Source organism: Haemorhous mexicanus, chromosome 4 (genome assembly GCF_027477595.1).
Source record: "Haemorhous mexicanus isolate bHaeMex1 chromosome 4, bHaeMex1.pri, whole genome shotgun sequence".
NCBI classification, from domain to species: Eukaryota; Metazoa; Chordata; class Aves; order Passeriformes; family Fringillidae; genus Haemorhous; species Haemorhous mexicanus.
Window position 1 is genome coordinate 70,971,152 of NC_082344.1, and position 24,899 is coordinate 70,996,050.

General features: G+C 39.0%; 1 protein-coding gene across 6 annotated transcripts in view; it reads left to right on the forward strand.

Annotated features, from left to right (window-relative positions):
* Positions 1–24,899, forward strand: part of CTBP1 (C-terminal binding protein 1) — a 236,545-nt gene that overhangs the window by 204,503 nt on the left and 7,143 nt on the right. For all 6 annotated transcript variants that reach the window (XM_059845360.1, XM_059845361.1, XM_059845366.1 and 3 more), the window contains 6 exons: positions 4,622–4,766; positions 8,624–8,830; positions 14,633–14,847; positions 18,691–18,821; positions 20,902–21,029; positions 24,234–24,351. In XM_059845360.1, the coding sequence (XP_059701343.1) occupies positions 4,622–4,766; positions 8,624–8,830; positions 14,633–14,847; positions 18,691–18,821; positions 20,902–21,029; positions 24,234–24,351 (944 nt within the window). The remainder of the gene's footprint in view (positions 1–4,621; positions 4,767–8,623; positions 8,831–14,632; positions 14,848–18,690; positions 18,822–20,901; positions 21,030–24,233; positions 24,352–24,899) is intronic.

Below are 24,899 nucleotides of genomic sequence, written 5' to 3' on the forward strand. Positions count from 1 at the left end.
GAGCTTGTAAAGAGAAGCAAGAACTTGTAAAAAGCAGCACAAAATAACAGAGCTTTGGAGAGCCACTAAATATCACTTGAGCACACTGGCTTTTCCTTTTAGCTTTAATGGTGCTGGTTTCACTTGGATCCTTTGCAGTGTTGTAGGGAGGATTTGAGAGCAGCTCTGAGTCTCTGCAGCCTTCCCCATGTGACAGACTATTGGTTACAAATTCAACATGCAGCTGCTTTTTGCAAGTTAAATAAGGCAAGGCCCACTCCGTTTTGGTAAAGTACATTTGTTCCACCCAAACGTGCAAAATATTTCAAGTCTGTTGGTGACACTGGAACATAATTTTTTTAGAGATGACACATGAAATTTCAAGTCCAAGAAATGCAACACTTTGTAGTTTCTAGAACTGGATTAAATACAGCACTTTCTAGTGATGATTTTTGTTTTTAAGATGGAGAGTTTGTCATATTCATCTTGTAATTTATAAATTTTTTTCGTCTCTGCATTTAAGTAGCTTTGCATTTCATGTACTGTGTTAATGTTTCTATGCTCTGGATTTGATCCATGAGTGTCTGGGATCAGCCTCTCATAGTCAAATCTAGAAGTGTCTTGAGATGCTCCAAGAAGAGAAGGCCTTGCTGTTTAGTTCTTAGCATGTTATGGTTTTTGTTTTTGTAAAAGTAAGCAAGATATTCAGAGTTCTTCCCCAAATAATGAGATGTGGGTGTCACAGTGGTGACTGTGTGATGTTTGGCATGATGGCTAAAATAGTGTGGTACTGAAAGAAGGAGGAAAAAAATGTAGATGGGAAAACATTTAGAAGGATTTCAACCTTGGATAATCAGTACTCAGGATTTGTTAAATTCTTGGAAATAGAAATGTCTCCTACTACTGTGTCATCTGTTCCCCAAGAGCCTTGGTGACCTGGCATGTTGTGAAAGCAGAGTAGTCATTTTGAGCTTGAGGAACAGCAGAAAGACCTGTCCAGGCTGCTGTGATGGGAAAAGCTGTCAGCTCATGGAATAGGGAATGACAAAGGCTTTCAACACTGAGCTCTAGCTTCAGCTGGAAGGAAGTCTGAAGGCAGAGAAATCAGGCAGGTGAGCTCCATAATAATTTGGTAACAGAAGGAACCCAACTCATGTCTCCTGTTTCAGCTTTTGCCTCGGATCCTCTCTTCCCAGAGGGCACAGTTGCAGTGTGATGGAAGCAGGAGTGGCTGTTGGAGGAGCACAGCTGACTCTGCTCATTTTCTCTCAGGTTTTTCCATTGCCTTTCCTTGTAAGAAATCATCAAAGAGCATGGTCTGACTGCCACATACTCAGGCTGGTCTGGAATTTCTACCTTGCCTGCTATCTCACTCACAAGTTTGATCTCCTTGTAATAAAATTGTTCTTGAATTTGTTAAAAATTAGGTTAATTCTGGAAAATGATGGAGAAAAATCACATATTCTCTCTTGATTTTCTCAATGCATCCATCTCTTTTGTTAAATCATCAGTGAATTACTTCTATGCACAGTTTTTTTTTTTTCTAAAGATCATTTCATTTTCTGGAATTGTTGTTATTTGTGCTGGATGTCAGTTTCATGTATTCTGTTTTACTCATTGAAAGACTTGTCAGACTTCCTTGTGTGCATTTAATATATGTAATGACTGAGAATATAATTTATGCAAATAGTTCCAAAATACAGAAACTTTCACTGTTCTTTTTTAATCTAAGTGGCATTATTAACATTCACCAAGGCTGAATGTTTCTAACTTCAGATTTTCTGCTATTATTTTCTGCCTTTTTGGCATATTCTATCACATGTCCAGTAGCAAAAAGCAGTAACATAATTAAATTAATGTGATAAAACACACTTGCAGGGTATGACATTTTTAGCAGTGGATTTCCTTGCTAACTAGCCCATAATCCTAGGAGAGGCTCAGTCACTAAAAAGAAATTCTAAGAGATTTGTCACTTGAATTTGCTTGTTCCATATCCCATGTGATGGGTAAATAACTGCCTGTGGAAATGGCTAGTGTCAGCATTAAGCTATAGCTAGGAAATATTTTCCCTTTTATTGAACACATTCCCAAGCTTTCCAGTGCTTTTCTGTCTCCTCCTAGTGCCAAACCATAACCTAGATGGGCCCAAAAAATGTGTCATAATGGGTCCACACACCAGTGCTCTTAGAGTCCAAATGCCAGTCTAGACTGGCTGAGTTAATAAAATATGCATGGTTATGAAATGAAAATCTGCTTCCCAAAGTGACTCACTCTGATACTGAAACACAAATGTCTGAGCCAGTTCAGCTGTGCTTTAACCCCTGCTGGATGCAGTCTTTAAAGCAGTGGCAGATCTGTACCCCCAAAATACACCCACCATGGGCCTTTTCCAGTCTGGGAGAGAGGCTCTGGCTGTCACAGAGCCTTAGGGGTGTGTCCTTGCAACTTCTAAGCTCCAATTTCTGCTTATCTGACAGCTGCACAGATGATGTTTTCTCCTGCAGCACAGGCATCCAGAACAACCCTTGGGAGGGGCAGGGAAAAGTAATGTTACAGCACAGAACAGGGGACATGGCTTGTTGGAGATAGCCAGGATATCATACCTTGACCTTGAGGCTTGAAGCAACAAGTGCTGCAGCTGAATTTGAAGAAATGTCCATGTCACTGAGGCTGGGAGACCCTTGAAAAATTTTATTTCAGCCTCTAGTGGGAGCAGATATAACCTGAGGGCATTTTAGGTGGGCTTTCCTTTCCTAAGAGGGACTGCTTCTTGTGTAGGATACCTCAGGCTTGGTCCATGCCAGCTGTAAAGTCAGTGGAGAAGCAAACCCAAAATCTGTGTTGGGTTGTTATTAACCCTGTGTAACAGCTCAAGGTAGCACTTTCTGGTGAGCGCAGGCTTTCTGATTGGGAGCTGCTGGATGTAATCTCCAAAGGACTTGTTTGCACCATTAAAATCAAGGAGTTTTGTGTGTGTGTAATCATTTTATAAGATCTGAGCCTACAGCTGGTCTTTGAATTATGTTGTAGCTGCATTCTTGAAGGATGTGTAATTTGTAATTTTTTTTGCAATTCTTACTAGTAAATGCAAATTCTGCTCAAAGGAATCTGGTCTTTATCTGAGTTAGAGCTGAAGTTCTCAGTCCAGAAACAATGTTGAAATAGCATAAATAATTTTGTGAAGTATTCAGTAATAAGTGCTTTTCTTTCATTTTTTATGGAGTTGGATTTTATTTTCTTTTATTTTTTTCTTTATGTATTTTTAAACACTGTTGCAGATCCTGGGTTCCAGCAATTGTAATCCTCTGTGTGCAAGACTCTCCTTTGCTGCAATGGGTTTTAAAAATTATGTATGTTGATTATTTTGACTGACCTTGCCTTACATTAGGAAATGCTCATACGAGCAGAAATAATTCAGATGACAGAATCTGTGCATGTACCAGACTCAAAAGTCTGAACAAGAAATTTAGAGCCTCTGCAGAACTTTTATATGTGAAATGTGTCATAGGAATCTCTTGAAGTCATTACAGCTGGCTTAGCTGCTGAAATGATTTGTGCATGTTTTGTGTCTTGTAGAACCATTAGGATATTAGCTAGAGCATCAAAGGTGCAAGCACAGGGAAGTGTGTTGAAGAAGTAAAATTGTGCAATTTGCAGATAAAGAGGAAAATACTCTCTGCTGTCTAAAAAATAAATTGATATCAGCTGTATGGGGTGTAGTGTCACTGTTTGGTAGCAAAATTCAAAACTGCTGGGGCATGTCTGGCTCCATTCTCCACACCCCTTCTCTTCTCCCTCTCCTTACTCCACACCCCTTTGTTTTAAGTGCTGTTGTGTAGATTGGATGCACTCTAACATAATTTAATTTGTTAATTTGACTGTCTTCTAATTTTGTTTTTTTGCTGCCCTCACAAGTTTTGGGGTTTTTTCTGCAGCATTTTTGCTGTCATGCAATTTCTTATTTCTCACAGGCTTTGGATTTTCCTGGATAATGTCAAGTTTGGCATGTCAGTTAATACCAATTTATGTGACATCCAGTTTTCTGTCAGTGAGAGCTTATTTGCAGTGTCAGTGAACTGAGGAGCAAACACTTTTGGTTTTGTGTGTGAAGTGACCAATTTCAGTCTCTGTTGTCGAAGGGGTTTGTGTTCACTGAATGTTTTCTGTTCAGGTACCGGGTGGTTTAATGGGGCACTGAATGCCTGTATCACTGTGTGCTGAAGAGATACTGCTGTTACTCCATTCAAAGCTGAATATCAGCTGCCTAAGCAAAAATACTCACTGCTGTGGGGAGTGTTGGCTTCTGTGTGTGCAGATGCAGTCCAGTGGCACTTGTACTGGGGTCAGTATTGCAGAGCATTCCCTGGGGAATGAGGAGAGCTTTCCCTCTTACTAAGAACACAAGTACAGATCACTTAGCTCTTCTGAAGCTGATCCCATCATGCTAGAATGGAGACTTCAGATGAAAAAGACTTGCTAAGAGGCTGGGAGATACTTGGAAAAATAACCTTTAAAAAAAACCCTGAATCTGTATTTAATACTTTTCCTGTCTTTTATACTTGAGAATATGTGTAGAGATTAAGCTGAGATGCTGTGAAAAAAAAAAAAAACAACAACTTTTTTTTCTTAATCTTACTTCTAGGTACTAAATGAAGCAGTGGGTGCACTGATGTATCACACTATAACTTTAACTCGAGAAGACCTGGAGAAATTTAAAGCACTTCGAATAATTGTCCGAATTGGCAGTGGTTTTGATAATATTGACATCAAATCTGCTGGAGATTTAGGTATGGCTATTACAGACTTTATTTTGCATTTATATTTGCCTCTAGAAATATGATAGCAGCTAAATCTTTGTGTTAATGTTTTCTGTGTATTTTATACTAGCATCATATGTAAGCTGTATAATTTTCCCATCAGAGTATAAAACTCATTATGGAGATAGTAGCATTAGTTAATTAAGTGATAATATTAACAGCTTTGTGGCAGGATGACAATCTGCCTGCTCAATATAAACCCAAGGAGTAAGGCCATAATTTTTCATCTCTTTCTTTTTTACCCCAATTGTATATTTTAACTACTACTGCTGTAATCTAATTACAAAATATAATTCCATCACTGTGGCATACTACTTCTGTTTGAATTAAAAATGAGATCATTATCAACTGTCTGAGACTTATTTATGATGCATGAGATTTAGTACTAAACCAGTCCATAAAATAGAAATGCCAGTTTTATAGGAGAATCAGTTGTTGCTTCTTCAGAATAAATTCAGCTACTGGAACTATGAAGAGATGGTGCTTGATGTTTGACTGTAAGAAAAGCAACTATCTGATCTGTACTTTTTTTACTTTAGGTTAAACTGTCTCCTACCTGTAATCTAAAGGTCAGCCTACCACTTGGAGTAAAGATTTTCTTTGTTTCTCTTCCAAGATTGTGGAGACCAAGTGTGTTTCCCATTATGCTCTGGAAAGATCTTGGAAACATTTATTTCAGTGTGGTAGTGCTTAGTCCTAGCAATAGCCCCAGTGATGTAGTGAGGAGCTGTAGTGTGGTCTGTTATCAGCTAATGGTAAAAAAATTTCACCTTTTGTGTTGGTGGCAGAGCCTTAACCACTCCTTGCTGGGTTTTATAAAGGTCAGGTCAAGGCTGAAAGTGTGCAAGGCTGTGTTTTGCCTGCTTTAACTGGTGCCACAGTCAGACGTGTAGTGAGCCTCAGAAAACCTATGTGTGTGGAGAGATTGGCCTGGGGTAAAATCCTAGATTGAAAGCCAAAGTGTAGGTGCAGATCAAAGGTTCGGACCAGTCAGGAGCCCAGTTTGTGGAGAAAATCCCTGATAAGAGGAAGATCTTTGAAGGTTTCCTGGCTGTCTCTTCTGCAGGTCTCTGTGCTGGATTGTAACCCAAGTTACAACCTAATGCAGCCACATAATTCTTCAAGCTAGAGTACACAGCAGATTTTGGAAATTCTTCTTCATATGGAATGCTAAATGGCCACCTTCCTTATTATTCAGTTCCTGTCTTGTGGTTAGACTGAGTTATAAAGTTGAGGGTCCAACCTGTTTGTGTATCCCTTAATTTACAAAATATTACTGTCCACTCTGTCAAAAGCCAGTAAATGGTAGAAAGGTTTACAGTACAGTCTCTGATTTTAATATGAAGTTTGGGTGAAATGGCTGGAATGGAATATTACTGAGACAAAGAGCCTTCCGTTTGTTGAACTGGTGTAAGTAATCCAAATCTTCAGGAGGTAATGTGAGAGTGATCTGCTCTTTATAAAAGGCTTTGATTTGCTTTTGAAATGTAGATTTAGACCAGAGTCCAACATATTCCTGAACTTCTGTAGGAACTTGTTGATTTATTTTTTCATAGAGCTGGCACATGGGGTTGTTACCAGCTTTTCCTATTAAGCATTATTTTATATTAGCACTTTTAATCTTCTTACAAAGCATGAAAATATGTGTTTCTTGGATAAAACATGTTTTTTCTGCACTTTATTAATAGTTGACTAGAAAATACATGCAAGTTGTGGGTGTAGCTGGATGCAAGTGAAGTGGGAGCCCAGGTAATGCCTGTTGACTGCTGCAATTTTCAGCATTGAAGCTGTGCACAAAATCACTGAAAGCAGTGGGAAAAGGGAAGGGAGCATTGATCAGTGGATATGAGATGAGAGTGTGCTGTCTTTTCCCATGTGAAATGTCTCTTCATTTCCTTGCCTCTCTCTTGCTACTTTTTGTGGTTTGCTATGTCTCTGCCTTTCAAAAGGAGCTGCTTTTAGAGTTGAAGAAAAATCGGGAAAAATAAACTCCTGCCGTTCAGGAGAGAATTTATCTGACTTTTGTTCCCTCAGTTTCCTAAGGAAACCTTTTAGGGAAGAAGGTATATTGCTCCTCTTCCCAAATACATACTATAATTCTTTAAGCTCCTTTTAAAGCATAATTTTGTTGATGGCAGCTATTAGGAGACACATTTATTTAATTTACGTTGCCGTCTAAAACCTGCATTGTTGCTCCATGAAAAAGACTTTTTTTGTATAAACAAATGCAAGTATTTAATGTGAGGTACTTAGAGGGATGTTATTTTTCAGGCTTTCACCTCTCCCTTCCAGTCAAGCTTTTTTCCCCATTTAAAAAATGGTGAATTTCCTTCTGCCATTGATGTTAGCAGGATGCCAAGATTAATATTCCAGCAAATGATGCTGGTATATCTTCTTGTAAGTCTTAAGGGCAGTGACTCAGCAGACAGGCTTATCTCTACAGCAGAGGAAAGAAAAATAGTTCTGTAAGTTCCTTGTGCAGGTTTTTAATGATGTAGAGAAAGCTGTAAAAAAGTACTGGGCAGCAGAATAAAGGCATTTGAATGTAAAACATAGATAAATATAGCATGAGCTTATTATTTGTCATATTGCTATTGATGCTGGTTTTGAGAGAATGTTTATTCTTCTTCTTTGCTTTCTAAGATACTCTGGTATTAGCTGAGGACTTACTGAATATCTAGTTATGTAAAATCCCAAACAGTAAAAACAGTTCTTGGGTGTTTTTTGGATACAAAACACTTTTTTTTTCTTCTTTACCATGAAATTATACTGCATGCTGTTTGTTGTCTCAGTCAGCAGAGCTGAGACACAAACATTTGTGGGAGCTGGTGATTAGAGAGAGAACATGCAGTACATGGAAAGACTGAAGAGAGACAAGTCAAAAAGGACACAAAGTTTTTCAAGCATTTTGCTAACTGCTGTGTATTGAGTACTGAAAGGTAAAAAACAGAATGGGATAACTTGCATGTAATTGCAATCACTTGTTGCTTCATCTGTTTTTTGAAGTAAAATAGGCTTATTGTGGGTCTTGAATCAATAATCCACCTTCCACAGTTTTCTGTGGCTGTAACAATTTAGACTGCTTGATGTTATGCTAGTTTCAGCTGTTAGGAACATGGACTTATTTGGCATTACTTCTGCATGCCATGCAGAAGCAGATTTTGCATTTTCCTATGGACAATTAGATGGGTTCCCTTTAATGTGGGGGACCAGGAAAGGACTGGGATGTTGTTTGTTGTAATTCTAAAAACCCCTGTGCAACGTGTAATGTTGTCCTTTCCTGTATCATGATTACCTACACATGATGCGGAATTACTAACAGTCATCCTGTGAAGGCTTTATAAATTATTTTATTCTTTTTGTAACTTGCATAGATAGCTTTAGGGAGAGTATTTGTCCAGTGGTGGAAAGCTAACTCACACAATTAAACCTAAACTGTGATCATTGACCACAGTGTTGAGAGCAAGGCAGGTTTCTCTTGGCTATTCAAAACACCAAGCTCAGTGGAAATGTAACATGCTTACCATGTTCTAAACTATCAGACGTCTTCATTGCTTTCCTTCTGTGGTTTCAGTGGTCTGTTTACTATCTGCCTTAGTTGGCAATAAATAAAAGCATGATAATTAGTAATAAAAAATCAGAAATAAGTTGGCACATAGTTGTCAACTATTATGTTGGTATTCTGCCTGCCATTACAGTCAGAAACTCAGTATTTGTGCAAGACATGTTGAAATAGGTGTGACTTTAACCATCCTGCTCCTGCATTGCTGTTAAATGGGAAAAGTAAGCATTGTTTGGCAACTGCATCCTCTCCTTGCTGCCTGCAGGGATCGCCGTGTGTAACGTGCCAGCCGCCTCCGTAGAAGAAACGGCAGATTCCACCATGTGCCACATCCTGAACCTGTACAGGAGAACCACCTGGCTGCACCAGGCCCTGCGCGAGGGCACGAGGGTCCAGAGCGTGGAGCAGATCCGGGAAGTGGCCTCGGGAGCTGCCCGCATCCGAGGGGAGACCTTGGGCATCATTGGGTTGGGTACGTTGGCTTCAGACGTGGTTTCGTGCTCTTTGCTGCCCCTTGCTTAAAAAATAAAGTGAAGGTTTGAGCTGTAAAAATGGAACATTTGTTCACTCCATGTCAGGCATTCATTCCTGAAGATTACATAACTCAAATATTCTCCCTTTAGACAAAATCATTTTCCTCAGAAAACTTATTTTATTGCTAATGTTCTCTCAATTCTTTGAGTTTCTTTGTCTTTCTGTTGCCATATTGCCTACTTGTAAGAGGAGACACCATCACTTCCCTTTTCCAGGACAAGAGTCCTGCTACTTCAGCCCAATTCCATGTGTATGTTTTATCCCCTATATATCTTATATGCCTTTATATATATATATCCCTTTCATATCTGGTTTTATTTGGACTTTCTTCCTTTTACAGTTTTTTACATAACTAAAAAGTCTTTGCTTCAGTAACACCCTGCAGAGCAGTTATTGTGTGCATTTGATTGAGCTGGATCTGAAATTGTATTTCACCTCTAATGAGAGGAAGAATATAGGCAAGAAATTTTGAAATGTTTCCAGACCTAATAAAATCACCTACTTACCTCTCTGAGTGACCCTAAATGTTTTTCAGCATCCAACAGATGGACAGGCTTGCTAGAGATGAATTAATTACTGTCTGTTACAGAAGTAGAGAAGAAAAACAAGCAAGTCAGTTTCTATATAAAAATTATTCAGTCATGTGCTTGTCTTACACAGATCTGATAGACTGTGGATGTAATTGCTGTGCTATTCATCCACAGGAATTAGTAATATGATTTTGACAACAAAGCATCATATTTAAATGACTGCTCCAGTTACACGTTGCTGTCAAGTAACTCCAGCCTTGAACTCTTACTTTTGGAAGCTGAAAATAGCCTGGTGTTACATAGTGCTCATTTAAATGAGCATGCACTACACCAGAACCATCTTCACAATCAAAGAATTGCCTTTAAAATATGATTTTCAAGAAGTTAGTCATGAAGCTGCTTTCTCAAATCTACACTAATGTAATTATGCATCTCATTAAAACACACAGTGATTATTGTCCTCACAGTCACAGCATCTGTACTCAAATCATAGACAGTTGCCTGCAGTGTTTCCAAAATGGAAATGCATACCTGGTTTTTGAAACTTAAGCTTTGGCTCACATGCAGTTTGCACATTTGCTGGAGATATTTGTTCTGTTGTCATTCAGTTTGGTGTTTTTACTGAACAAATTCAGACTTGAGATTAGAAAGAAAAAGTCTTTCATCATTGACTTCCTTAAGTGAGTTTTGCTGGTTTTGTTCTCAATGACTTAAAAGTATAGAGGAATAAATGGGTAATCAGATTGCCAGTATGTGTATAAAGCTTTACGAAATGCTAGGGTTTGGTTTTTGTTTTAAAAAGCAAGCCTTTTGTGTGCATGTTACACTAAAAAGGCTAGTAAAATCTGATTTTTAAGGGCACGCTTCTGTTGTGGTTTTTGACTAGTCATTATCTCCAGCCTTTTGTTGTTCCTATCTATTTCATACCATAGAATATTCAAAATTTCAAAGAATACTAAATTGTAAGGTCACTTTTGAAAACTTCCACACTTCCTTCTCAGGCATATGTGTGAATAGACACAACACTTCAGTCAGACATGTTCTAACAGACTCCTATGAATCTCTGCATTTATGAAGAGTAAAAATGTAGACTTAGAAGATCTACCAGAATTTCTGTGTGAGCACTTCAGGCACTTAGGCTGTGATGTGCACCCTTTTCTGCAAGAGGTTAGCTGTCTTGACTTTCAGACTCAAACATGCATTTACAGCCAAAGACTTGTCCTTAGGTTGTGTTTCTTCACTAGTGGCCTCTCCCCACATGTGGAGTTTTGCCTCAAGTTTATTATTTAGGCATGTCAGTGTCAGAAGTGATGATCCACCCAGATGCTATAAAGTGGATATATTACACACAAAATAAACAGTTCTCATCATCTGTTGCTCAGCCCTTTCCTCTGCTTCTGTCATGTCTCAGTTTCTGTCCTTTGTCCTCCAGGTGTGTCTGTGATCATCTCCTCTCAACCACAACTGTCTTTATCTATTCTTGTCTTAAAACTTGTGGTCTCTTCAGCAGTGGGTAGCTTAAATTTATCACTGCTGCTGCAACAGCTAACTGCAGACCTTCTTAACATCTGCTCCTGGGCTTTGCTCTTTGCCAAAGAGAAACACCCTGGCTCTTGCCTATCTCTGTGCTAGGGAATGACTGTGTCTCCAAAGTTTCAGCTACTCACTTCCTTATCCACTGATCTAGCCAAGTTTCGTGACTCACTTGCCTTCTTTCCATCACCCACTCTGTTTCCCTCCTCTCATGCATATTCCTGCTTTGACACTTGGTCTGTCCTGCTTAATCCTATTACTCTGTGTTCCTCCTTTAAAGTTAACCCCATTTCTCATCCTCTGCTTGTATTGAGCTTGAAGATAAGCAGAGACTCAACAGCATAATACCTCCTTCATGTGCTTGTTGGAGCCCATCAGTCATTGTTGTGTTGTTTGGTTAGCCCCTGAGCTCCGTAGGGCACAGCCCGTGCCTCTTTCTGTCTTTGTGAAGTGTCTGATTCTCTGAGCCTTACATAAATAATAATATCACATCATTTAACAGCTGCCTTTGTCACTTTTCATCTTTATTACTGTCCAGTGTCCTACATTTTAAGTGGTGCATCACAAGTGTGGATAATCAGTCCCACATGTAAAAAAGAAAAAAAAAAAGCTGCATTTTCACCTTGTATCTAGAAATATAGAGGTTTGTGGGTTTTTTAAAGGAGGAATATTTATGAGCAGCAGCATGTTGGTACTTGGATGAATAGACTTCTGGTCCTGGTTCTGCTCTAATGACAATTTTACAGCAGTAAAGTTGCACTCCCTTTCCCTTCCTTCTCAGTGAGAAATGCTGATGACTAATGACTAATGCATTTCCTCACCCAAGAAAGGTGAAATTCTTTTAAATAAATTTGTCTCCACATCACAGTGAATGTCATCACTCAGTTTGTCTTTCCTCACCTGCTCTATTCTCTCAACAGTCCCGCTGCCCTACCTAGATGCTTGGCCAAATTACTAACCTGTGTTATAAGTAAATAAGGCTTAAGAGTTGGGTGGTATTACTGTGCAATAAATGATCTACTCTTAGCAGTCCTACTGGCTCTCTTAATGTGCTCAGCAGGAAATGTAACAGAACAGCACTCTCCACATTTCAGAGTTCTCCAAGAAGGAGGAAATATTACCCAGATTCTCCACTGCTGCAGCACAGGCAGGGAAGAGCTGCTAAGTGAAAGCACTTTTTCTTTCTGTGGAAGTCTTCAGGCAGGTCATCATCATCATTTCCATGGTATCAAGGTCATTTAATAAAACTTTGCAATAGCAGCATAAGATGAGTGTGCATTGCCCAAGGGCTGAGCAGGGTCCTTGACCTGCAGCTGCTGTAGTGTCACACTCAGATCAGGTCCTTGGCAGGGTCATGGTCAGACACACCTATAAATATGTGGGTTCAGGGGAGTTGGGAGACTTGTGGGGGAGTTGAATGGATGAGGCTGTAACAGGAGACTTGGGTGTTTGAATCTCTCTTCTGAAATGATGAATGGACCTTGCTAGAACTTTGATTTCCTTGAAAATACACTTTTGTTGCTTTCTGCTTTTTTTTGCAATTGTATGCAGCATTCATTTTCTGCATTTTTCTCACACTGCTGGCTAATAAGTTAATTTAGGGTTTTGAACTTAAGATTTTTGCCCTGCCTGGAAGCAGCCATGAATATTCATAACAATTTGATATGCTCTTAACATGGAGTTGTCCCAAAGGTGGGATGCTTTGTGTGCTGTATTGTCCTCAGTATGTTGAGGTAGGTTTTGAACCACCCCTCATGCCTAGGAGAGTCTTATATAATAGAAGGTTTTCAGGAAAGGAAAAAAGGTCATAGTTTTGTGGTTGTTCTTTATGTCAGATGGTAATTTTAAAAAAATTGGCAAATTCCTTGTGTCCAGTTGTGTACCTGTTTAATGACTAAGATTAAATATGAATTGCCAATTGCAGAAGAGTTTTATCCCATAAAATATTTGTAATAGGATAATTCTGGGTAGAAATAGAGATGTGATTCCCTAGTGTTTTTGAAGGAAACTTCTGTGCCCATTGAAGAAAGCTTTGTTTTATTAGCCTGGGTGGGGGTGAATGAAGTGTAGCTTTAACTGGAGAGGCTGTTTTAAGAGATTTTGCTGTTGTGAATCCCCTCAGGTATTAGTGTTGTAAAGAGTGTAAAAAAAAAAAGGAACAGATGACAGAACGTTGCATGTGAAAATGAATGGAGCTGGAGTAATAGTTATATGCTTTGTTAAAAAAATAAAAAATATTTACAGTTGTGTGACTGATTCCTTGAGCTGTGAACATGCCAAAATTTGGAAACAATACAGTGTTTGTGTTGAAAATTTTCTAATTCAAATTTATAAAAACAGCCTGGAAGCAAACAAATAACATGCATGCAAGTGTTGAAATGAAAGATTTTGAGGAGTATTCTAACCTGGTGTCCCCAAAGAAAAGCAGACAGCCCCTGTCAGATTGATATACTGTTTAATATTCCAAGCACATCTGTCACTAAGCACTGCAGAATTGCTGTGTTCACTTCAAGTGATCAGCAAAAACCTTTCTTTCTGTGGCTTCTGAAGTTTATTCAAAGAGAAACTGAAAAGCAGAGGGAAATCCCTTCAAGCACAATTGGAAAGAGATGGGATTTCCCTGGGTTGATTTGATGCTTTTTTGAACAAACTTAGATGTTACAAAGGAAAACTTTTGGACTTTTTTTGTTTGTTTTTTTTTTTTTTTTTCAAATTAGGCATTGTTATTATGGTGTGTCAAGTGATGCTTTTGAAACATCTTTATCCAACATTTGTAGAACTCTAATGTGAATATCTGGTCTGTTAACTTCTAACTTGAAAAGCGTCTTAGTTCTCACTCTTCAAAATGCCTGTAACTCATTAGATGTACTCAGAGGTTTTTTCCCTCTCTGTTTTACTGGGAGTGTCAAAGGGGAGTACATGCCTCCTAGTACATGTGGAGTCATGCCCATACAGCACTTTTGGGCACAGCTCTGAAATATGACAGTACGGGAAGTGGAACAGAAAAGCAAAGTTCAGTGTCTGTTCCAAGTGGGACTGCAGTCCTCTTAACTAGATGCCATATGATCAACTGTGTTTATTTATCACTCAGGTAGCTGAATAAAATTTATTTTAAAGCCTTAGATGACAGGATTCTTGTAAGCGTTTTAGTGCTGGAAGGATGTTACTCAAAATGAGAGATAATACCAGAAAGGAGATTCCATGTATTGAGAATGGTTGTGCTTCAGATTAAACAAATTATCTGTTATTGCACCCATTTTTGAGGATTAATTTTATAGCTTTTTATTAAAGCCAGCTGGTTTGACATGGGTAAGGATAAGCCCCTGGCAGGATGTGTTCACAGGCAGTGGTGTTTGGCCATAAACAGGCCCAGCAGGCAAGCCTTGCGTTACACAGATTATTGTAGATTATGTGACATCTTCTGGCATTTCACGTATCTGGTGACAAAAGATGCAAACCTCCTGCTTTGTTTCAAGGCAGTGTGAAACAGCCCAGATGTACCATTTCTGATCCCAGTGATGATTCTGAGTGGGATGGGAGACGCCTCCCTTTTCTCCCTTGCAGTGGCTGCACAAAGCATTAGGGTTTGATACAAGGGTTCCCCTTGGGCAGGAGGAGGCCACCTTACACCCACCAGCTGCTTCAATTTGCTCTCATGGCTGTTTCTCTTGTTCCAGGGCGTGTTGGGCAAGCAGTAGCTCTCCGTGCCAAAGCCTTTGGCTTCAGTGTGATTTTCTATGACCCATACCTCTCGGATGGCATGGAGCGGGCTCTGGGACTGCAGCGGGTGAGCACTTTGCAGGACCTGCTGTTCCACAGTGACTGTGTTACCCTGCACTGCAACTTGAATGAACACAATCATCATCTTATTAATGACTTCACCATAAAGCAGGTAATGAGCTCTGTGGGTGCCCTCCACACCAGTGCTGGTTGCCAACTTTGTATAGCATTTATTTCTGTAAATAGGTAGATTCTCATTTGATAGAAATCTTTCTCTTCTGCTGCTCTAAGATCAAACAGGTCTATAATTGATTAGGAACTAGCTGGTTGTTTATGTGTTGTTGCTTTTATTGTCTTTTTGGCTCAGTAACATTGCATTTGTGGAAATCATTCACTCTTCTCAATCTTACTCAGATTTAATGAAGTGGCATTGATGTAAAAGCACTTTTTCTGTGTCTTGTAGTAGCTTCTTCCTTTACATGTGTATTTTCAGGTGGCAATTCTGCCTTTCACTGTTGTCCCTCAGCTTGAGTTCCTTTGATGCAATTTAAGGATTATGACTAAATGGCTCCCCCCTGTGCTCAGTCCCGATGCTCACAGAGCACTTCAAGGATGGAGCTCATTTACAGCATTGCATTCCAGGGAAAAATAATGTTTCCTGGAATTAGTACTATCTTCTCCATAAAATTGTAGGTAATACACAAAATAATAAAATAATTTCAAAATTTGGGTGTAGTAACTACTCCAAAGTTGAAAAATTTGATAATAGAAGCCAGACACTCTATGAAAAAGTTTGACTCCAGCTTTAGTGTGGGTAACAGCCAGAAGTAAAACACTGAGACATAAGAATGGAGGCAATGTAGAGGAATGAAACCCTAAGATAGAATAGATTATTTGGCTGTTCTTTATATGTAAATGTAGTGGGTTTATATGTTGGTAACAATGACAGTAGCACTCTTCTACAGTAAATCATTGTTTGTCTTCTGAGAAATAGTTTGTACCTGCTACTCTTGAACTTAAGAACTAAAGAACTTACTGAACATATTCCACAGTCCAGTAGGATCAGGGCAGAAAACTGACAGTACAACACACTTCTTGATTTGAGAGTTCAGGGGTTTTGCAAATCCATCACAACATGAAATCAGGATTTGGGATGTAAAACTCTAAAAAATTAAGAAGCTTAAAATGAAACCAAAGAGACCAGAGCTCTGTCACCGTGCCTTGAATATTGTCTTCTCTTATATGGCTGGGTACATTCAGTGGTTATTACATGGTGAGGTGTCTTTTCAAGCAGACATCTAGACCCAAAAAGCATCACACTGAATTCTGTGGGGCCACTGAGCATTGGTCACTTTATTATACAGCAGTTGTGAAACTGGGGCCAGTTTACCACAGGAAGTTTTTTAGTGGAGGCAGAGAAGTGTGTTGAGCTTTGGAGAAGGCACAGTGCATTAATCAGAGAAACAAACAGAGGAAAACATGTTAAAACTGAGTAATGCCATCTGAAATTAAATGCCTGTAATAAATTCTGCACTGGCAAGTGTCTTAAGTAAGCATTTATCTTCCTATTTGTTAACCTTCATGATCAAAGCAAGGATTAATTAAAGTGTTAGATGATAGTTCTTGCTTTGGGTAGGAGTTTTGGTGAGGCAGTCTGGATAGTAAAGTGGATGTGAAACCCATGAAATTGTAACCCCTCTGCATAGTGTGTGTAGAGCATATTCTGATTTAGGCTGACAGATGTTGGAATTGGCCTAGAATTTTTAGAGAGCATTGCATACCCTTTTTCTCCAATACTGCATGCTCATGTCATAACCAGCTTTTAAACAAAGTACAGAGAAGTATGGTACATCTCATTTCTCTGAAGTCTCACCCTGAGTTTTGTGGAGTCTGAAATGACATACACTTCAAGTGTCTTTGAAAATTTGGTGTCTGTCTTCTCTTAAGTAACTTTTCTAGTGAATTAATCATTTTTCTGTAAAACCATCCTGCTTGTCCTTGTAGTCCCAGAGTAGCTCAGAGAAGTGTTTCAATGAACTTGTGCTCTTGAGACTGAGGTCATCTTTAGTTATACAGATTTGAGAAGAAACTGCAGTTTAAACACAATACTTCTATAAAGCAGCTCTGCAGGTTCAGTGTAGGTGAATTTAACTGACGTCAGCAGTTCCAGCTGTGAAGCTCTTTCAAGCTTCCACCCATTGTTAAGGATCATCTCCAGCTGCATCCACCCTGACAGTTTATCATGAGTCACATCATTCATTCCCTCTAGAATGCATTTATGCAGACATGTTCTGTTTGATTTGAAAGTGTCTTAGTGCTAGTTCTGGAGTTGCGTAAATAGTCCTAAAATAAAAACTCAAGCAGGATTGATTGATAGATTGGACAGAAGATTTTAGCTGGGCTCACTTTAACTAAAATGTTCATGTCCTTCAGAGGGCCTGTAAATACACCAAGCTGTACTTACAACTCAAATCACCATTTTTCCCAGAAATGGGAAGGGTGTATGATCTCCCACAAGCCTTTATGGTGTGTCTGCACAGCTGTGAGTGGCTCTTGGGTGAGCCCACCTGTGCTGGTTTTGGTACAGTTCCTGCAGCTGACCCAAGAACTGGTGATGCAGTGGTTGTTCCCATAAGGAATCTCTTCTTGTTACCAGACCAGCTTAAGACCCTGCCCCAGTTTCTTTTGGGATTCCCAAATTAATTATATAAAGCCGAGAGAAGCATCCTTTAGTTCTGCTCCTGTAAGTGGAGTTTGGTTTGCTGTATGGGTGGATCTCCTGTAGGTCCAGGAGTCTGCAAATGGAGAGAGGCAGGGCCACATTAAACCTTGAGAGTTGGCCAGTAAAATAGGGTGGGTTCTTAATTTATAAAACACTGCAAGCATGTGCATATTAATAATCTGTATGACCTCATTAAAAAAAAACAACCAAAACTTGTTCAAACTTCATTGTTGTTGATGAATTTGGCATTTTGAATCAGTATTTGAGTGTAAGGATCCATTTACCTAAAGTTTAGTTTGATGTGTAGGTTTCATGAAATTGAGTTGGTGTCCAGATGTTGGGGTTTGCTTATTTTTATGTTGAGAGATGAAGTTGGTGCAAAATGAGATTTTCATTATTCATCTTCTCCATGGTTCCTGCCCTTCATGTGCTTTCCTTCATGCACAGAGGTGTTTGAGACATCTGTCAAAGATGAAATACCAGGGTGGCTGGAAGCAGGATGTTGTAATTTATGTTTATTTCAGTACCATTTCTCTTATTTAAACTGCCACTTTGTTTTCCAGTTGTGGATGTATTATGGTGTAAATTGTTGTAGTTCTCCCTCTACTGATTGTAGTGTCATCTGCAATGCTAATCTGCACAATGCACAGCACAGCTTCTCTCCTGGGCACACAGCGTTCTCAACCAAATTCATTTTCATGCCTTTTAATTGAATAATAGAAGGATTCTTTAGACCTTTATTTGAAAAGTCTCACAGGGGAGGAGGAAGCTGAAGTAACAAAAATAAATAATGCATACATCTACTGTGTTTTGGCAACTAAAGGGAAAAGTGTTTGAAAATCCAAAAGCATTGATTTTTCTGAAAAATTCATGTAGGCTTTTATTTGTGTGAAAGTTGAAAGCCACAAAATATGAATTTGTTTAAGAATGTGCTGTAGTTTCTGTCTCATGCAATTTCACAGTGAAATAAAAAGGCATAAAATGATCTGTCACTTTCATATGCACAGTTGTATCTTTTGATCATGTTCCTGCACAATATCTGAAACAACACTTCTATTAAATGACACTACTTACAAGAAACAAAAGGTTATTAAGTGCTGTGAAATAGCATTTTATGTTAGAAGCATCACATTTGGTGGTACTTTCCAATGGAAAGGGAAGACAACTGTTACAGTTCAAACCAGCTGAATAGCCTTTGTTGTAATGGATGCTTCTTTTGAGTAAACAATAATGCCACAACGATTTTATTTCATTTATTTTTATTTCATCATTCTTGTTTTTAACTTTCCCTAGATGAGACAAGGGGCTTTCCTGGTCAACACAGCTCGAGGTGGGTTAGTAGACGAAAAAGCACTTGCACAGGCCCTGAAGGAAGGAAGGATACGAGGGGCAGCCTTAGATGTACATGAGTCAGAACCATTCAGGTGCTTTTCCTTTTCTTTTCTTTTTATTTTGTTCACTTTCTTATTTTTAAGTCTTAGTGCATGATACAATCAACAGCAACAAGTAAATGGAGTTTTCTGTTTATTTGGTAGCTGAATATTCCTTAGCAAAGCAACATGAATCTGTGCAGCACTGGACTAATGCAAATGTAGATGGAGTTTGTGTATGTGGTTAGAAGTGAAAAAAGTGACATGCAAAATTTAATTCCTTAAAAGGAAAAATAAAAACAGTGGGTTTATTTAGTAGAAACAGAAGGAACCTGAGTTCAAATCCTGGCCATGGCTTTGAGTAGAGTGCATCTTTGCCACTGATGCAGTTCTGGAGGCAACTGATGTCTGAACAGGGTCTTTCAAAGGCAAAGAACTGAGCTGTGGTGTGAGAAGTGCTTTATGACACCTTTCTGAAGGAATAGATATTTGTCCAGATTGCCTCTGCAGGAAAGCCGTAAGTGTGTGAGAGGTTGCAAAAAAAGGTTCAGGAAGGCTGTCAGGGTGCAGGTTTTATTTTGTTTAACCCTTGATAAGGGGAGTAGTCACTCTACTGTCAGTAGCAGCGCTGGTAGCACAAGCCTGAGTTTTTGAATTACGAAGTCCAGTGTTTCAGGCAGAAATGCACCACTCCCCTAAGTGGCATTGGCATTGAGATATCAGCTCTCCTCATCCAAATGAGCCTATTTCATTTGTCCTTGAGGCTTGAGAACAGACTGCTGTAGCTTAGTCCTTGCATGTGACAAGCCTTTTTCAGGCTGGGCAAGGAAAATTGTTATTTTTAACTGGAACAATCCACATAAGTTTTTGAAGAAGAACAGATTTAGGGCAGGTTGCAAAGACTGGAAAGAGGACAGTATCTCTCATTCCAGCTTGAGGGGGAAATAGAACCTTTGAAAAAATAGAATAATATCCTTTTAGTTAGAATTTTTATATCTACTGAGGCATAATGCCACGTCACAAAGACTTAATTTTATTTATGCATACCCTGGATTCATTTACTCCTAAAGGTAGTCATTGCAATGCAGTAGTGCTATGCAAAGCCAGAGTGTAGCAGCTCAGGGGACTTGCAGCTCCATACATTTTTCCCAATTCCTATCTGGGATCTGCACAAGCGGCCCAGTGCTCCTCTAGGAAGCCCCATTTCCTGCATGGAGATGCCTTGTGCAGAGATTCAGCTGCAGGATTACAGCCACAGTTTCCTTTTGCTGCAGTGCTGCATGTCTGCCTGATTGCAGCATGCACTCTTTATTCAAGAGTTTTTCCAGATATTTTGATGTTTATTGAACTACAGATGAAATCTATCATTTTATGAGTTACGACCAGCACTGAAAGCACGTTTTTGTCTTAAAACATTTGCTCCCCTGTTGCAGTTGACTGCAAGATTATTAAAACTGGAAATAAATAGGAGGAGCAAGTTTCCATTCTTTTCAGTTTCTCTGCTTTGTATCTTTGATTACACTTTTACACAGATTCATTTCTTTCCCTAAAAAACAATCTGTAAATTTCTTTCTTTCTGTGGAGTTTCTGTAAAGGAATGGGAAAGAAAAAATAGTTTAAAATAAAATAAAAAACCCCTGAATTATCCAAAAGGGATTGAGGCTGCTGATGGACACACTTCTGATTTGGAAATAATTGTAAGATTTTTTTTTTCTTTAAATGATTAGATGTCACACTGACAGAAAGAGAAGAGCTTTGTTAGTTAATGCAGTAAAAGTAAAATTGTGATGACCTAGACAAATGGAATGACATCCTAAATTAATTTGGATTTTCCTTTATGCATTTCTGCCCCAGAACTGGAGTGGCAGTGACTGTAGTTACAGTAAGTGCATTGGACAGAAGCTAATGTTGCTGCTATACTTAAGTTCCACCCTTTGAGTCTATAAAAAGTGATTGTTGCTTATTTATACCCTAAATAGTACACTAAATTAACAGACTTATAAACAAACTCAGTAAGGAATAGAAATGCAATTCTTTTGTGTTATAGAAATTAATCTGGATTCCCCACCTTGCTTTTCCCCTTGCCCCCCCAATATTTTTTTGTCATTTGATCTTGTTTTAAATTTTCATTTAGCTTTAGTCAGGGCCCATTGAAGGATGCACCAAACCTGATCTGTACCCCACATGCAGCCTGGTATAGTGAACAAGCCTCGATTGAGATGCGGGAGGAAGCAGCGCGAGAGATCCGAAGGGCGATCACAGGTACTGACTCACATGGCTCTTGTTATTGGCTCCTTCACTGTGGAGCTCTTTTTAACAAACCTATTTCTTCAGTCTTGAAAGATGCCTAAAAGGAGCTGCCTTGGGTTTTGTTTCTAATATTTTGAATACAGAAATCAGCAAATGCTCACAAAGTCTATTCTGAGAATTGGAACAAGTAATTTTGGAGGTTCTTTGCAATTACGAAGGGAAGGGAGGCACTGCAGAGTAAGTGCTTCTCATGTCTAGGAAATGTATTTATATGTGAAAAATCATCTGCTTTTTTCTTTGTTGCATATAACTATTACCCTTTGATGGATTTGACTGCAAGTCCTCCTGGTATTGCTGGTGTTTTCCTTAGCTTTTCCTAGAGGCTCCTTTATACTTGTCATGAGCAGTTCTCTACGTAAAGTTTTCAGTATTTTGTTGGGAGGTTATTCTATTTTAGATGTTCCCCTCTTTAAAGCCTTGCTAAAGAAGTCTGGCATTTTAAAGGGCAGAGTGTCTTTGTTATATAACTGCCATGTAATTGTAAACTGCTCACATAAGAGAAAACAGCTACGTCTCAAACATGCACTGCTAATAAATAAAATGAGAGGACTGAGCCATTTGGCATGGGTTTGAATCCCTTGTAGCCTAAAATAAAAGGAAGGATTTTCATACTGGAAAATGATTCATTAAGCACTAATGTTTTCCCTTTAGTTGGACTTTGCTGTGTCCCCCTTGGCGATACTGTCTGAAGGCTCTGCAGATATGCAGGGCCATCTGTGTCACCTTGAGAGTAGTTCAGTGCCAACACATTGCTCTGTTACACAAAAAGCACTGGCAGTAGCTTTCCCCCTGCCTTGTGCCTAGAGAAGCCAGGCAATTTAGTTTCATTTATAGCCTGTGCAGAAAGAAGATTCTCTTCTGGATGCTAATTAAAGACACCTCTTAAAGTCTTGAGCTGAATTGTCCTTTACTGGACAATTTCCCTCTGTTTTAGAGGTGACCTGAAGAGCCTGACCATCCTTTTCCTGGAATTGGTCCTTGTGGCTGTACTCCAGAACTCCAGTGCTACATTTGTTTGTTTGTCAGTAGCTGTTGCCTGCTCCCAGATAGCTCTGGGAGAGATTGCACAAACCAGCATCCAGTACCTGGGTAGGGGAGGATTGATGTGCAAATCACCATCAATAGGCTATTGTCTGGAAATAAAGAAGAGCCAGCTATCCAGAGCTAGTTTTATGGTAAATTTGTGCAGTAGCCCAAGCATATGTGCCCAGGAAGGCAGACCTACAGTTCCTTCAAGTGTGATGGTGCTCTCAGCGATCTGGATCATTGATTTGTATCGAAGCTGTCAGCACTTCAGTGTTTGCATATGGTTCTTAGTAAGATCAAACTGAGACCAGCATTAAGGAGGTGAGAATGACATTGAATTGCAGTGAAACAAATGTAGGAAAGATACAGGAAATGTGGGATAAAGCTGGATATATGAAAACCATAGGGGAGCACAAAGAAGAGAGGGCGTAGAATAATTGGAAAAAGGTGTGAAGTGTAGGAATGAAGTCTATGACTACCATCTGACAATAAAAATGTTAAGTGTTTCTGCTGTTGCTTAAAAGTCAATGATGTTGTGATATGTAAAACAGAAATAGTCAGCAGAGATTAAATACCTTGAAATATATTTTTAAACTCTAAATCATTCCAAGTATGAAATAAGGAGGAGACCACTGGAATGGATGTAAGAGACAGGCAAGCATGGCAAGTGAAAAGATCATTAGAAGTTTAAAATAAAAAAAAACCTACTGGGTTTTTGAACATGCCTACAGAACTTAGCAAAATGAAGAACAAGGTGGGCAGAGAGGAAGACAGGATTAGAAGAAGAAAGATACTGTTTGAATTTGTGGACAGTTCTGGCAGAAGTTTAGATGGTTGTATATTTCAGATTTCAGCTACATTTTGAAGATGATTTCTAGGTGGTTCACCTATAATGGGGCATGTACCTCACCTTGTTCAGTCCTGAGCTAAAAACCCTTTCAAGTTGTGCACAGGCAGGTTCAGGGACATCAGCTGAAATCATGGAGTAACACCTATTTGATGGTATCCATTGCACAAAAAGCACTTCTGTAAAAAGGCTTTTTTACAGCTCCATTGTGGCCAGGCTGATGGATAGGAAGAGCAGGCAGAGGTAGTGAAGTCCTTAATCAAATTTCCAGTAGGAAGCTGGAGACAAAAGGCTGAGTTCTTTAATGATGGAGCATGGTCAGTTTTTGAAAGGGTTTCTGGAGTACCATTGCCAGCAGTAGCAGTGGTGGACTCAAAATTACCTCTTTCTGCCCCTCTGTGCAAATGCACTGTGACATTGAACTTCAGAGAAGACACATTAAAACATGTCAGAAGAAACACATGTTCCAGTTGATCTCTCTCCATGTAAAATAGGTGGAAATTTTCCTATTGCTATGAAGAAAATCTGTGTTGGATCTGCTCATGTCATTTGTAGCAGGGCTGAAGATAGTTCTGCAGAAGACAGTCACAGGCTTGTCCAGTGCTGAATTGAGGATTCAGGTTGACAGATTTTCCAGTCTTAAAAGTTCAGTTGTACTTCAGAGGTTAAGGAAGGGTTTTGAAGAAGTGAAGAAAGGAAATTCTGGTGTATTTTCATTTTGTGTAGGAATGAAAGGCATGGCTGAGGATTAATACATTGCAGTAAATAAAAGTGAAGAGCAATTTAGATAAAGAAGGGAAAGTTCAGGAGGACGGGGAATAAGTGTTGGTTGTGTTCAGGTTTATGGCACAATTCCATTCAGAATTCTGTATTTTCATTAAGTGTTTTTAGTTGCTGTTACAGGTGGAAGGAAAAGGAGGAAAGTGATGTTAAGGACAGAAAGCAGGGGACTAGATTACTGAATTTGATTGGTAGCTATGCTCTATATCCAAATTACAGCTTCTTGGAAAGATAACTCCTACTGATTTTGGTTCTGCTGAGACCCTGTATACAGTAGATAAAGAAAGACAGGAAAGTCAAAATTAAGCAAAGCATTTCAGCCATTATTACCCAAGTCCCAGGCAAAAGGCTACAGCAAGGACCAGAAACAAGCTCTTAGTGTCATTTTATGTATTGATTTAAATACACAAATATTTGTAAGTATTTTTTAACATAGATATACTCAGAGTATAAGGCACACAATTTTAATACATTTGTATTTTCTCTTCCTTGCTTCATCTTAGGTCGTATTCCAGACAGTCTGAAAAACTGTGTTAACAAAGATCACTTGACTGCAGCTACACATTGGGCCAGTATGGACCCTGGAGTTGTTCATCCAGAGCTTAATGGTGCTGCATACAGGTAAGTGTGCTGAAGAGGTAGAAGAAATACCTCCATAATTCAGTGTACATATTCAAGAATAGATAAAAGACTTTCCTATTAATGATTGAAGTGCTTTTGCATTGCACACCAGCTATATTGGTTTTGTAATTGTTGTGTTCAGAAGAATAATCTTGTTCTGTTAGTTGATATCAGTCATGCTGTGTCTGACTATAAATCCTCTTACAGTCCTTTTCTGTTAGGTTAGTATGTGAGCAATATGCATTTGTTTATATATTCAAGTAAAGCAATTCTGATCTTCTCCAGTGTTGCAGTGGAAGTGTTATATTCCTTTACTGAAGGTAATGGTGCAGCTGTAGGTTACAGAAAGACTTGCAGTAATAAACTTACATTGTTTTGTGGCCTCCAGACACAAGAGAGAAAAAGTAACTGAGTATTAAAAACAGTGCAACAGCCTGTGGTGATTATGAAAATATGTTTAAAATAGCTTTTTCTAAATTATATGTTTAATTTTTAAGCAGTAGCATTTGAGAGACTTGATCTAGGTATTCTCAGTCAACTGTGAAAGC